A 15,756-nucleotide genomic window follows, 5' to 3' on the forward strand; every position below is an offset into this window, starting at 1 on the left:
ATTTAACCTAGCATTATTCTGAGCATTCTGTGTTCCCAGTGTAATAATAACCAAGTGATTATTTTACCTTTTCCCCAGAAATTAAAATTATAAGAGGGCTTCGTGACCTTACCTGTACAGAAACCCAAAATGTGGTCCTTGAGGTTGAGCTGTCCCACTCAGGAATTGATGTCTTGTGGAATTTTAAGGACAAAGAAATCAAACCCAGTTCTAAATATAAAATTGAAGCTCATGGAAAAATATATAAGTTGACAGTTCAAAATATGATGAAAGATGATGAAGGAGAATATACATTTTATGCCGGAGAAAATATGACATCTGGAAAACTTACTGTGGCAGGTTGGTCCATTTATCATTTAACCTAAGTTCATTTGTGGGACAGTTGTTTAAACACAAAGAAGTGGTTGCTCACTTCCTGCCAAATTCCCATCAGTTTCTCACTCCCGTGCCTCTGCTTATGCTCTTCTCAAAGCCTGTAGTATTATGCTCAACACGGGCACGATCTCCCTGGATTCCAAATGTTCCTCCAGGCAGACCTACCTCACATGCTTTCCCCTCTGTGAAACCTTCCTTAATCTCCCCATTTGTAGAAGATCTTAGTCCTCCAAACTCAGGATTCCTTTATGAGTGCATCTCCCATAGTCCTTACCATAGACTTGTCTTACCCTAATTTCTTCTTCTTGCGCCAGAGTATAAGCTCCCCAAATCTGAAATTGCTTCTTTTTCTTCCTTGGGTACTCCAGTATGAGAGAGGATCAATAAAAGTTTGTTGAATTGAGCTTTATTTAAATTTTCCTACTCTAAAGATGTATTTTCTTTCATACTTTTTATGAACCCAGTGAATATTTTAAAACCATCATTCAGTGTATCTGTGTATCTCTTATGAAGTACACTATTTTCATTCAGCAGAAATTCTTTGCTTTAAAATGAAGAATCAGAAGCATAATTCAGATGTCAGGAAAAAACTAAAGTCATCATTAATTTGTTTGGTTCTTTATAATTTAAGTATTGAAGAATTGGGATATTACATTGAGATTAAATTGTGCTATCCAGGACATCTCGTATATAAGCAAGTTATATGAGAGCACTGTTTCTTATGTGGAAAGAAAGTTGCATGGTTTACATTTTATTACATTGTCAGATTTTCCCAAAGATTTGATTATGAAAAAAACTTTTGAAACAAAATTTTATGTCCTGAACTTTGATATATTTATTATAAATGACATCTTTTTAAATGTGTGAAAACAACACAAAAAAAGCACTATGAGACCTTATGTGATTTCACCCAAAATTTTAAAACTACTTACTATAGCCAGACATTGCTAGAAACTCAGAACACAGAAATGAATAAGGCATGATACTTTTTCTCGAGGAATTCACAATTTAGAGAGGGACAGATGCATCAGCAACTAACTTGCTGAAGGAGTAATTATTTCTGCCAGTGCATGATGGCATTGGGGGCAAATGGGGAGAACTTCATAGGAGAAATGACATTTGTCAAAACAGTAATTTTTAGTATATAGGAATCCCTAATCTTATAGAAACATAGATGACTTGGCCATTTTGTGTAGCAGTTTTTTCCCAATCATATATCAGATATATTCCCAGGAAAAAGTGCTTAAGAAGACTAAGTAGAATGCTTCTGAGGAAGGAGCAATTGCTGTGGTATGCTGCACATTAGGGTTCTCAGAATTCCGTATTAACTTGACAGTTGCTTTTCCTTCACAAAACCTTTCTGACACCAGCATTTTCCCTTGCTATCAGTCCTGCATCCTTAGAATAGGGGTTTCTGTGATACCTTTTTAATATAGGTTAAAATAATTGCATTAGACATTTCATGATGTTTAAATTCATGTTTTAAAATTTGATATTTTTAAACTAGGTAAGGCCAAAGATTTCTTTATGGTATAAATATTTTTAAAGGACTCACACTTGTACTTTTTTTTGTTCCAAAGGTGGGGCCATCTCCAAGCCACTCACAGACCAGACAGTAGCTGAATCTCAAGAAGCAGTGTTTGAATGTGAAGTTGCCAACCCTGATTCCGAAGGCGAATGGCTGAGGGATGGCAAACACCTGCCGCTAAGTAACAACATCAAAAGTGAATCTGATGGCCGCAAGAGGAGGCTTATCATTGCTGCCAGCAAATTGGATGACATTGGAGAGTACACCTACAAAGTGGCCACCTCGAAAACATCTGCGAATCTCAAAGTTGAAGGTCAGTGATACAATAACAGAATCATCATTTCAAATCGCGAAACATTCTTGTCAATTACCGTTTTAAATGTCAAATGGCATAACCATTTTGGATGCCATCAGTCTTCATTTCATAAAACCATTAAAAACCCTCTGAGCCTTCTTTCTGAGCCGTGTACCACAAGGTACAAATTGTTTATGAGATGTGTTTATGTGAAGAAGCATTTCTCAGGGTCCAGCTCTAAGGAATAGCTAAATTAGATGTTCTCAATTTCACTCTCCTCCAATGAATCTATTAAGCTGTTAGGGTGTGGTTCTGCAAATTTCCTCCCATTCAAGTGTAGAAAAATTATTGCCAATGTGTATTTCAAACTGGATCCCATGTTTTCCTAAACAAGCTCAGGGGTCTTTTAAAACAGAGATGCTACATCTCTGTAAAGTTTTTGGTAACCATTCACTTACAAGATGACCAGGTAATGCTCTTACTCAGGACTTCTTTTATTTAAAGATATTCTTATTTTCTAAACCAACCATACATTTGCCTGCAGCTGTCAAAGTTAAGAAGACGTTGAAGAACCTCACAGTGACAGAGACGCAGGACGCTGTTTTCACAGTGGAGCTAACGCACCCTAATGTGAAAGGTCTCCAGTGGATCAAAAATGGGGTTGTGCTGGAATCCAATGACAAGTACGATATCTCAGTCAAAGGAACAGTGTACTCTCTGAGAATTAAAAACTGTACCATGATGGATGAGTCTGTTTATGGCTTCAAGCTCGGAAGGCTGGGAGCCAGTGCCAGGCTGCACGTTGAGAGTAAGTTGACTTAGAAACACTGTACAAGTTGCCAACTCACGGTTACCGCGACATTAACCATTTCACTGAATTGCTTCAACTTTCCTTATTAGCCGTCAAGATCATTAAAAAGCCAAAGGATGTGACCGCCTTGGAAAATGCCACCGTTGCCTTTGAAGTTAGTGTTTCCCACGACACGGTTCCAGTAAAATGGTTCCACAAGAATGTGGAGATTAAGCCGAGCGACAAACACAGGCTGGTCTCAGAAAGGAAGGTCCACAAACTGATGCTACAGCATATTGCCCCCTCGGATGCTGGGGAATATACCGCTGTGGTGGGACAACTGGAATGCAAAGCTAAACTCTTTGTGGAGAGTAAGTATTAGGCAGCCCCGTGGCATTTCCCTGGATGATTACCATGTATTCATTTGTCTGTTTGATTCATCTGCTTTTAAAAGAAAATGTATTGACTGAAGTACTTTCTGATTTTCCCAAGCATTGCATATAACAAGAACCATGAAGAGCATCGAGGTGCCCGAGACCAAAACTGCCTCCTTTGAGTGCGAGGTGTCCCACTTCAATGTCCCTGCCATGTGGCTGAAGAATGGCGTGGAGATTGAGATGAGTGAAAAGTTCAAGATAGTGGTGCAGGGAAAGCTCCACCAGCTGATGATCATGAACACCAGCACGGAGGACTCGGCAGAATATACATTTGTCTGTGGCAATGACCAAGTCAGCGCCACCCTGAAAGTGACCCGTAAGTTAAAAGAAAAAAAATCTAAGGAATATCTAGGGCAGTGATGGCGAACCTTTTGGAGCTCGGCGTGTCAGCATTTTGAAAAACCCGAACTTAACTCTGGTGCCGTGTCACATATAGAAATTTTTTGATATTTGCAACCATAGTAAAACAAAGATTTATATTTTTGATATTTATTTTATATATTTAAATGCCATTTAACAAAGAAAAATCAACCAAAAAAATGAGTTTGCGTGTCACCTCTGACACGCATGTCATAGGTTCGCCATCCCTGATCTAGTAGATTCATTGTTATTCCATATGCTAGATGTTTTCTTCCTGATCATTTGGTCCACTGAAAAATCTTTGATTCAAAGGTCTCCTGAGAGATCGCACTGAGTTAAGCACTAGCATCTCCACCTAGATAAAATTTCCCAATTAGAGTAACAATGAAAGGCTGCCTATACTGATGCCCCAGTGTCTGTCACTTGCGATTTCTGTTCCCCTATCACTGCCATTGTTCTGTAGAGAGAGGGATACCTGGAAGGTATCATAGCTCATCTCTCTGAACTGTTGTTGCCTTGCCAGACATACTAAATACATGCCAGGTTTTCATTCTGCACCTGTTATGACCCACACTCTATTGATACAAAGTCTCCTTGGTGTCGCTCCTTCCCCATTTTGCAGCAATCATGATTACGTCCATGCTGAAGGACATCAATGCTGAAGAAAAAGACACCATTACCTTTGAGGTGACAGTGAACCACGAGGGCATCTCCTACAAATGGTTAAAGAATGGCGTGGAAATCAAATCAACGGACAGGTGCCAGATGAGAACCAAAAAACTCACCCACTCCCTGAATATCAGGAACGTTCACTTTGGAGATGCTGCTGATTACACCTTTGTGGCTGGAAAGGCTACATCAACAGCCACCCTTTATGTGGAAGGTATGACTTCATAGGTGTCCTGTCCGTAAAAATAATGTCAAACACACTGTAGAAAATGTTAGTGCATAAATTGGTGAATGGATAATTGAAATGTGGTATATCCATGCTATGGAATATTATCCAGCAATAAAAAGGAATTACTGATACATGCTACAGCATGAATGAACCCTGCGTGAAAAGGTCAATCACAAAGGATTACATTTTGTATGATTCCATTTACATGAAATTTCAGGATACACACATCTTTAGAGATATAAATTGGCCTACATCGGAGGAGAAACAGTAATAGGAGTGTGAGAGGTTATGGATGAGGGGCCCATAGTTTCTTTCGAGGTTAACTAGAATGTTCTAAAATTGATTGTGGTGATGGTTGCACAACTCTGAATGTACTTAAAGCCAATGAATCATAAACTGAAATGGGTGAATTTTATAGTATGTGAATTATGTCTTCATAAAGCTATTGAAAAGGTTAATTTTATACATGCTGTTTTCTAGCTCGTCATATCGAATTTAGGAAACACATTAAGGACATTAAGGTGCTCGAGAAGAAGCGAGCCATGTTTGAATGTGAAGTTTCTGAGCCTGACATCACTGTACAGTGGATGAAAGATGGCCAAGAGCTGCAGATTGAGGACAGGTCAGTTGTTTTATCTTACTACTTTCCAATTCCCAATTTCCTCTGAGTTGGCATACGTTAAACTTCAATTTCCATTTCATCCATAGAATCAAGATACAGAAGGAGAAATATGTCCACCGCCTTCTGATTCCATCCACCCGGATGTCTGATGCCGGACAGTACACCGTGGTGGCAGGAGGCAACATGTCCACTGCCAACCTCTTTGTAGAGGGCAGAGATGTTCGCATCCGAAGTATTAAAAAGGAGGTCCAGGTATTGTATGCATGCCACATTTTTTGAGAAATCATCAATAGTCCATAATCCATGTTTCCTATTTTAATTATTGACTTAAATTGTCTAACTACAGTCTTCTGAAGAATTAAGTCAGCTTATCCTTCCTGGTTTAGATGCTTATGCTGACATCAATTTAGGCAGTTTCCCCTCAGGGAATAAGTGAGTTCTTAGCAGCTTTCAAAGTTGTTTAATTAACTCAGCTGTAGAAACTTCACTGTCTAATGCAATAATTGACTACTTTCCAAACAGCACCGACCAGATAAAAAGCTAAAGTTTAAACTGTGATGTTCACACATCAACTGGAATTAAGAGAATTTAGAACAAGGTAGCATTTTCTCGGAGGCCGCCTGCTAGGGAGAGGCGGGATGTAGGAACTTGGCTGGGAGCACGTACTCTGAGGTCCAAGAGGAATACCAGTTTGAGCAAAGCTGTATTCCCAGTAAGAATGCTGATCGAACACCTTTGCTGTCTACTACCTATACAGAGCTGGCCCTCATGGACGCCAGTCTTCCCAAGTGATATAATGGAGGAAACATGTTAAGAGAAATACCATTTTCATTTAGCTTCATCATATTGCTCATCCAAAAAGAACTGGGTGTCACAGGCCTTAGGCAGAGTGAAAAAGCTTCATTCGGCAAGGGCTCAGACAATCTGGATATGTCCCCACCCTGTATTGTCCATCTCTGAATCTTGATAGCCTCACTTTTAAAATAGTTTCTACCTAGTCCACAAGGTTATTGTTTAAAATCAGTGGTCGCCAACTGGTGGTCTGCAGACCACTGGTGGTCTGTGAGGTCTGAAAGGTTGGAAACTGCTGGTTTAAATCACGTGAAATCAAATTGAATAGTACAGTAACTTTTAAGAGCTTTATAAGTAATAAAAAGTCCACAGATGCAAAGTATTATTTCTGTTATTATTAATTAACAAGCAAATATATATATATATATATATATATATATATATATATATATATATAGCCAGCCACCGGAATGAGATAAAGACCAGGACAACTGGTAGCTATATTGCCCACTGTAGCCAACAAACAGCTGGATCAGGGGGTGGGGCTGGCTGACCAACCTCCTGAAGCCCCTACCCTGCCCTGATGGCCCCCACCACCCCAATAAAGGGTAGGGCAGGTGGGCCAACTGCCTGTGGCCCCTCCCCCCAGATGGCTCTGCTCCTGATTGGCCTCCCACCCAATGGGGGCGGGGGGGGCTACCAACCAACCTCCAGCCGTCTTCCAACAGGCCCAGCCTGGATCCATGCATGAATTCATGCACTGGACCTCTAGTTTAAGGATAAAATCATTGCCTCTTTGGGCAACCTCTTCAGTGTAGGTGTAAGCATGATTCTCCACAAAAGAAGTCTGGGTACCATTTTCCCAGGGATGACAGGAAAAATTAGAATGTGCTTTAACCAATCAAGTTATTATATCATATTGTATAAGTTTTGCATGGTTAAAAATGAGCACTTTTAAGAACAGGTTAACTGAAAGGATACCAGGGCTTCAATATTCTTTTTTATGTTGCTTCATCTAAAGGTTATTGAGAAACAACGTGCTGTTGTTGAGTTTGAGGTCAACGAAGATGATGTTGATGCCCACTGGTATAAAGATGGCATTGAAATCAATTTCCAAATTCAAGAACGACACCAGTATGTTGTAGAGCGAAGAATCCACAGGATGTTTATCTCTGAGACCAGGCACAGCGATGCCGGTGAATATACCTTCGTGGCAGGAAGGAACAGGAGTTCTGTTACCCTCTATGTCAATGGTAAGTAGAGATATTAACATGTTTTGTGGATCCGTCTGGAATAACCCTCCCCTTTAAGTTACTAAAGTTCTGGTAGTTTCTGTGTAATTCTAAAGAACCTATAGTACTCATGTGGTTACATCTATTTTTTTTTTTTACATTACACCTGTGGTAAGGAATGGCAGCTGTTAAAAAGAGAGCTAAGAAGTCATTCCTGAAAAGCACCTGACAGCTAGATTTATATTGATTGGTCAACACTATTGAACACCCACTGCATGTCAATTATACCCCAAATGGGTTTCTAGATATGGATTCAGCCAGTTGTCTGCCCTAGATCCTAACTGCTTACGTACTGGCAGCACTACCAAGTGTAGAAGCCTTTCCAGCTTCTAGTCTGCAGTGCCTGGGACAACCCAGAGGTCCTCCCCTGTGATACCGCAGAGAGCCTAGGGAGCCACAGGCCACGTGGAACGGGGTTCTCTCTGCCCCAAGCTCTAGGGCAAGGGACTCTTACTTCAGAGGGGAATTTCCCATGCTACCAGCTCCTAGGAGGAATACCACTAAACCACACACTTTGCTCATTAGAAACCTTAGAGCTGAATTTCAGGCTGGCCTAGATCTGAGACTAAGCTAGAAACACAGAAAAAAATGGAACCTCCTTCCCTATCCTACCTACATCCTTCCTTATCTTGGGCCATAACTGTCTGAACAAATACCAGTGAGGGAAATAGAGGGACACTAAAAGTAATCTCGTTTCAATTGAATCATATTGCCAACATTCCCTTGGTCCCTAAGAGACCAAATGGTCCTGGTGTCCAGTTGTTATTTCTATACTAGAGGCCCGGTGTATGGATTCGTGCACCGGTGGGTTTCCTCGACCTGGCCTGTGCCCTCTCTCAGTTCAGGACCCCTCAGGGGATGTCAGATAGCCAGTTTCAGCCCGATCCCCGCAGTATCTGCCCCCTGGTGGTCAGTGTGCATCATAGCAACTGGTTGACCAGTCGTTTGGTCGTTCAGTGGTTCAGTCGCTTAGGCTTTTATATACATAGATTAGTAGTGGGGAAAATGAGGCACAGAGAAGAAAATCAGTAACCAGCTTCACAGAAGTCATTTCTCTTTATCCCTGTGTTCTGTAGATTACCCAGTTCCCTTCACTCATCACAACACTAAGAATGTGTTTTTATTAGCATAACAGGAAAGCTGAATTTAAAATATACATAAACGTTTAACTACATCTGAAATAATATTCACTCATTCTTTTATACGTATAAACACACTTCACTGGCACCTGTATATAAAGAGATGACTATGACATATACACAAATATTTATAAAACAAACAAAACTGAATGAGATGAGCCATTTTACTCTGTGATGTGCCCAAATTACTTTTAAAAATAAATAGCATGTGGAAGTTGTTCTAGAATTCTTTAGGGTACTGGCCATCACTACACCCCAACCCAGACCCTAACCAGAAACAGGGGTAATCATGTTATGTTGACACTTTCAGCACCCTCTGCCGCCATACAAAATGTTCAAAGTATCTTTCTAAAGCTATTCCCTCTACTTGAGGACAGCATTCCAAATGTGTCCCCCCCCCCCCCCATCCCTGCCCCCTCTTAGCATCACCAATGTCCTAATATCCTGAGGCAAGCAAAGATGTAACAATTCCGAAGTTTTATTTCCAGGCGGGTAACCACCTGGCAACAAATTAATGTAGAGTTTCATGGGCTCTCCCGTGTTTTTGCACTTTTTCACGAGCTATTTGTTTTCATTTACTCTCAGCTCCAGAACCACCGCAAATTCTGCAGGAGCTCCAGCCGGTTACTGTGCAGTCTGGCAAGCCTGCTCGCTTCTGTGCCGTGATCTCTGGCAGACCACAGCCCAAAATTTCCTGGTACAAGGAAGAGCAGCTGCTTTCCACTGGCTTCAAGTGCAAATTTCTCCACGATGGGCAAGAGTACACCCTTCTGCTCATTGAGGCCTTCCCAGAGGACGCAGCCGTGTACACGTGTGAAGCCAAGAATGACTATGGAGTTGCCACAACCTCAGCTTCGCTCTCCGTGGAAGGTAGGAATGTCTTGCTGCTTCTCAGCTTACAATAAAACCGAAGAAACTGGATTTTGCATTCTCCCGGTGCATTTAAAAATACAATTTGGAGCTCATGGAAGTAGATTGCTACCCAATTGGGAACCCTGAAAGTGTTGCACTGTGAGATAAATTATGATAAATCGGCATGCTCTGTTCTGTGAGGCCTGTCAGGTGACTCAATCATGATAAACCTTGTGGTCCCTTTCTTTAGTTCCAGAGGTCGTGTCTCCTGACCAGGAAATGCCCGTTTATCCTCCTGCCATCATCACCCCACTTCAGGACACTGTCACTTCTGAGGGACAGCCCGCTCGATTTCAGTGCAGGGTTTCTGGAACTGGTAGGTTTACAGGCAACAGTGTCCTTGCTAATATTCACAAATAATGATGTGTGTGTGGGGGGGGGGGGGAGGGGGGGGGCGGGTAGGGGTGGTGGTTGTCACCTTTTCCTTCATCACAAACATCTCTCATGCATAATTTAAGGTTTAATGGGGCTCATTTGCAGAAGACTTATTTGAATTATTGAATTAAAAATTAAATCAGTGTTCTTCGATATTGGACTACACACCTATTAATAAATAATTAAAGTGGTCAATTTTGTTATTTTTAAATACAATAAGAAAAGAATGAGATCAGTATTTTCCACTGTTTTAAACTTCAAAAAAATTTCATGTTTCTTTATGATTATAGTTGCACTTTTGTTATTTATTAAATACTAAGGGCCCGGTGCACTAAATTCGTGCACTGGGTGTGTGTGGGGCGGGGGGGGGAGAGTGTCCCTCAGCCCAGCCTGCCCCCTCTCACATACTGGGAGCCCTCAGGCGTTGACCCCCATCACCCTCTGATCGCCTGATTGGCCCCTTGCCCAGGCCTGATGCCTCCGCCAGAGGTGTCAGGCTTGGACAGGGAACCCCCATCTCCCCCCGATCACTGGCTCTGGCCTCCGCCCAGGCCTGAGGCCTCTGGCCCAGGAATCATGCCTGGGCAGGGGACCCCCACCTCCCTCTGATCGCTTGCTCCAACCCCCGCCCAAGCCTGACGCCTCTGACCCAGGCTTCAGGCCTGGGCAAGGGGACCATCATATCCCCCCAATCCCCGGCTCCGCTCCCCACCCAGGCCTGATGCCTCAGCCAGAGGAGTTGACCCTCATCACCCTCCGATCACCAATCACCGGATCGGCCCCTTGACCAGGCCTGAGGCCTCCGGCAGAGGTGTCAGGCCTGGGCAGGGGACCCCCAGCTCCCCGCGGTTGCAGGCTCCGCCCCTGCCCAGGCCTAACGCCTCTGGCCTAGGCATCCAGCCCGGGCAGCGGGGACCTGCAGTGGCAGCGGGGGGCGCCGCGATCGTGGGCTTTGCTTTAGGCCCAGGCAAGGGACCCCTAGCTCCCGGGACTGCCAGCTTCGACCGTGCCCAGCTCCCATCGCTGGCTCCACCCCTACTTCCTGCTATCACTGGCCAGGGCGGCAAAGGTGCCTGATTCTCCGATCATGGCTGGGGGGCAGGGCAAAGGCGGCCCCAGGGCCGCCTTTGCCCTGCCCCCCAGCTCTTAGCTCCCCCCTGGGTTTCCGATCACTGTCAGTGGCAGGGGGCTTCTTCCTGCTTTCCCTTTCGCCTCCCTGCATTGTGCCTACATATGCAAATTAGCCGCCATCTTGTTGGCAGTTAACTGCCAATCTTAGTTGGCAGTTAACTGCCAATCTTAGTTGGCAGTTAACTGCCAATCTTAGTTGGCAGTTAATTTGCATATAGCTCTGATTATCCAATGAAAACGGTATCGCCGTACGCCAATTACCATTTTTCTCTTTTATTAGTGTAGATAATAGAAACTATAGTTATTGTGATATTAATTATAATAGCATTTATAAAGGATTCAAAAGAAGGGTCTATTTATATGGAAGACATTATTAAGTCTTTCGGTGTTTGTGTGGAATGATGTATTATCCTGTAGTGGTTAAAGGAAGGGTTTTATGGTCAGAGAGGTTGGATTTGAATCTTGGCTCCACTGTGTGACCCTAGGCAAAAATATGATTTTCTCTGGTTCTCTTTCCCTTGGGAATAAAATGAATATAATATTGCATTCAATCTTAGAATGTACATTTCATGAGGCCAGGGATTCTGTCTTAGTACCTAGAACCTGGTGCCTGAAAAGCAGTAGCTACTTGAAGAGAAATTCCATGAGAACAAGGGGGTGACTTTTGTTCTAAAATAGCTCCGTATGTAGTAGATACTCAATAAGTAATTATTGATTGGACAAATTAACGGTTGTTGAGTGATTAATACTAATCACTTAAGACTATTATCAGGATTACGTTAGATAACCCAACTCAGCACTTAGCACAGTATCCATCATATAGTAATTCCTCAATCTGTTAGGATTTTCCAATTTTATTTTAGAAGACGTTTATTACAGCCAGGACAGTAAAAGGAGGAAGGGCCTAGGATAACAGGAGAGGGACTAGGTGGGGAAATGAACCTAGGCTGGGCTGCTTTGGCTCACTAAGAGGTCAGAGAAAAGGGGGCCTTGAAGACAGGTTCAGGGGATGTGCCCGGGACAAACTGCCACTGCCCTTTGCTGCCCTGGTCGCAAGCCTATTGGGTCCCTTAGAGTTTAGGAGAGGTACACCTGTGGTGGAAGAATGAGAGGAAGGGAAAGGCAAGGGTGTGCTTCAGGGAGGGCCAATCAGTTCGGATTTTTAATTGGGGCATACTACTCAACTACCACCAACCCTTACCCTTACCCCAGGAGTTTGACATTGGTAGAACGAGACAAAATGCTTGGAGCCATTTCAAACCAATTATTATTGTAGACTGGCCTCAGAAAGGGGCAACATAAACCAACTTCATCCAAAATGAAAATCACTCTCGTATTTACTTGGCTTTTCTATACCACCACCAGAGGAGAATTCTCAAAGCGTGGACATCTCATAGCACTCCTAATAAGTTTTATTGTTTTGTTTATTATGTTTCTCCCATTACTTTATGACCCAGCATTACATCGCTGAAAGCTATTTTCCTAAACAAGTTAGTATTTCAATTGGCTGCTATGTCCTGGTGATTTCCTTCTCTGGCATGGAGATGCTGATCTAGAAACTAAATGGAGTTGTTTGATTTTATGAGCATAATTAAAGGATATAATGTATGCAAAGCACCTATAGGCATGACTGGCAAGTGACTTGTGCTCAATACATTAATTTTATTATGGACATAGAGAAGACTTATAGAAACATAAAATTCTGGTATTGTGTGACCAACATAGCCTTTGTCATTTCAAAGCATAGTATTTGAAAAATATTAGGTATCAAGAAATGTGGACTAATTTGATAATATTCTATTTACACATTAAATAAAAATACATTTTAGTATCAAATTCACTAAAGCTACACTAATTAATTTATTCATTCATTGAATTTTTGGGAGAAAATTTTCAAATAAATATACATATATGTGGATTGTCCAAAATAGTATAAAGTCTTAACAATATTTGTATAGTGCTTTGTACTTAATAAATAATATTATAGTTTGCCTTTAAGGCAGTGGTTCTCAACCTTCCTAATGCCGCAACCCTTTAATACAGTTCCTCATGTTGTGGTGACCCCCAACCATAAAATTATTTTCATTGCTACTTCATAACTGAAATTTTGCTACTGTTATGAATCGTAATGTAAGTATCTGATATGCAGGATGTATTTAGGCGACCCCTGTAAAAGGGTCATTCGACCCCCAAAGGGGTCGCGACCCCCAGGTTGAGAACCGCTGCTTTAAGGTGTTGCAAAAATACATTTGACATCCTTTATGAGACTCTGAAGTAGAAAAAGAAAAAAAATCTCTTTTCTATAAGATTGACGTCTTTAATTGTTTGAATAGCTCATCAATTCATGAAACTATTAACTATCTATATGTGGCAAAACATATAAATTTTAACACCCTCTTGAAAACGTATTTTCTATATGACAAAAATTCATTAAAAAAAATGCCCATCGAAAAGCTTACCAAAAGTACATAGTTTCATGTCCTCAGGATTGAAAATATTTAGACAACTTTCTCTGACCAAGGATTTATTGCCTCAGGAAATGAAGCGCAGCCCTGCCTTCTAGAAATTGGAAAAAATTATGAGGCTTCAGAAGCCTCACTTGCACGTTTGGGGGAACTCAAAACTTGCTAATTGGGGAACATAGTCCTGAGCAATCTGGTGGTGCTTTCCCAACAGAAAAATATTGTCTACTGAAGGTCTCTGGTGCCACCTACTGGTAGAAGAGCTAGTGGGAAAAGTAGAGTTTTAAAACGTGTTTATCAGTGTTTATTTTACAGGTGAGTCAGAATCATTTGGAGGCTTACATAGTGACAGCTAGCTAAGTGAAGTGATCAGTAATTTTTGTAGTAATGATGAATGCCCATTTTCCACTTAAGCATCTATTCAGCTTTAGTCTGCCAACATTTGTGTTCCTGCTATTGAGACATTGCCCTAGGTCTCGGGGATACCAACACCTGGCTTATGCCTTCATAGAGCTCAGTGTGAAAGTGAGGAGGTGCACAACTACATCCCAGGGTTGTAAGTGTTGTAACATCCCATGTACTTAGTGCTCTGTGTCTGGGAGACAGAGAAAGATGCATGGACTGAGCATCGAAGAATCAATAGGGTCATTGAATACAATGGCGTTCCAAGCAGAGAAACATATTGACAGTCACTTCAGGTGCTGGAAATGACAAGTGGTTTAAGTATGGTTGGAAAGTGATGTTATGAGTGAGCAAGAAGGCTAGGGTCAGATACTAAAGTGTTTGGTATTCTCTGCTTAGGATTTCAGAGTTGGGGGTGAGACTGGAGTTAAGGGACCAGGGGAGAGGCCATCACAAGGTGTAGAGAGTGTTGACAAGGCCCTCAACTAGGGGAGTCGGGAGAAAGAAGGGAGTAAGTTGTAGAATTCAGGAGGTAGAGTGACAAGATTAGGAACCAAAGACAACGATGTGGAGAGGTTGAGGAGCAAGGGCAGTGGGATGATCTCATCAAAGCAACAAGAGGCCAATGACCAACACAGAGAGTGGCATCCCAGTCAGAAGTGCCAAGTCCATTGCCAAGAGAGGTCTCACCTTTTAGCTCATTGATGATTGGCAATTCATATCGGCCCTACTGCTTCTTTCAGTTCACCAAAGGAAGGAGTTGTAAAAATGAGCAGAGAACTTCACAGGGTGTGAACCAAACTCTTCAATCCTTCTATTTCAATTGACAATTAAACAAACTAACTAAATAGTTGTAGGATGATTGGGTGTGGCTCTGTCTTTTGACATGTTATTTAAGGCACCGCTGACCCCTTCCATGATGTTAGACATTCTTATTTTACTGACTGACTTGTGCCACTGGTTTATAAAGCATTTTCAGAGGTGTAAGCCATTTAATTTACATATCAATCTTATGCAATGAATTATTATGCATCTCATTTTACAAATGAGAAGACTGGTCCAGAGGGATTATATGACATGTCTAAGATCACACAGATGGTAAATTATAGTGTCAGGATTCCATTTTCTGCCTTTTGTTGTTATCTAAATGAAAAGATTTGTTTATTTAAAAGGAGACCCTGTAGTTTATAAGCAACTCAATACCATCATGGGAAGGAGGGGAACCTTCATAAACCAACATTAGCAATAACCACAAACAAATGCGAGATGGTCTGGCTATTAGAAGATCCATATGGTTGGTATTAAGATAAGGAAGTTATATAGTGACCATACTCCAAAAATAAGATGGCTTTGATTTTGGCTTTTAAAAGAAATAACTAAATTTAAATCCACTCTTGATTTATAGGGTTATTGTTTTAATGTCAGTATAATATTTTTAAAGTGGCTGTCATGTTAACAACATAATAATGTTACTTTATCTCTGCTTTCATGTTTTTATTTTCTATCATTTTAAGATAGTTTAATTCTTTGTGTAAAAATAGCTAGTTTTATTAGTAATCACTATTGCTACTACCTTGGCAAAAGCCAAATATAACCAGGACAACAAAATTCCATGACTCTTTCAACTTAAAAATTATTTTCAATTTAAAAAATATTTTCTGTGGTGCTGAGAACTTTCGATGCTTGTTCCTTGGTAATTAAGAAAATGAAGGTATGTGTTTTCATTCAGCCTATTTTAGACTTTGTGGGATGTTGATCTTTTCAGCTCTTTTTGATTGATTTTTCTGCACACCAGAAGTGCACGTTTTCTTCACTTCCTGTCCCAGTAGGCAGCCACAGCCCAGATCAAATTCTTTATAATGACTGTTTCTCAGAGCTCTCTTGTTTTCAAGGTCACTAAGCATGTCAACATCTTTCCCTGCTTCCACGGCATGACATGCAAATGG

The 15,756-nt window shown here is 41.5% G+C and overlaps 1 protein-coding gene across 1 annotated transcript in view; it reads left to right on the plus strand.

Annotated features, from left to right (window-relative positions):
- Positions 1-15,756, plus strand: part of LOC308522075 (titin-like) — a 308,401-nt gene that overhangs the window by 66,264 nt on the left and 226,381 nt on the right. Inside the window, 11 exon segments of the mRNA XM_081095258.1 lie at positions 79-339; positions 1,956-2,216; positions 2,743-3,006; positions 3,099-3,359; positions 3,481-3,741; positions 4,408-4,668; positions 5,164-5,305; positions 5,392-5,557; positions 7,119-7,350; positions 9,114-9,398; positions 9,631-9,756. Of these exon segments, the coding sequence (XP_080951384.1) occupies positions 79-339; positions 1,956-2,216; positions 2,743-3,006; positions 3,099-3,359; positions 3,481-3,741; positions 4,408-4,668; positions 5,164-5,305; positions 5,392-5,557; positions 7,119-7,350; positions 9,114-9,398; positions 9,631-9,756 (2,520 nt within the window).

This window comes from Myotis nattereri (assembly GCF_964212035.1).
Source record: "Myotis nattereri genome assembly, chromosome: 7".
NCBI lineage: Eukaryota > Metazoa > Chordata > Mammalia > Chiroptera > Vespertilionidae > Myotis > Myotis nattereri.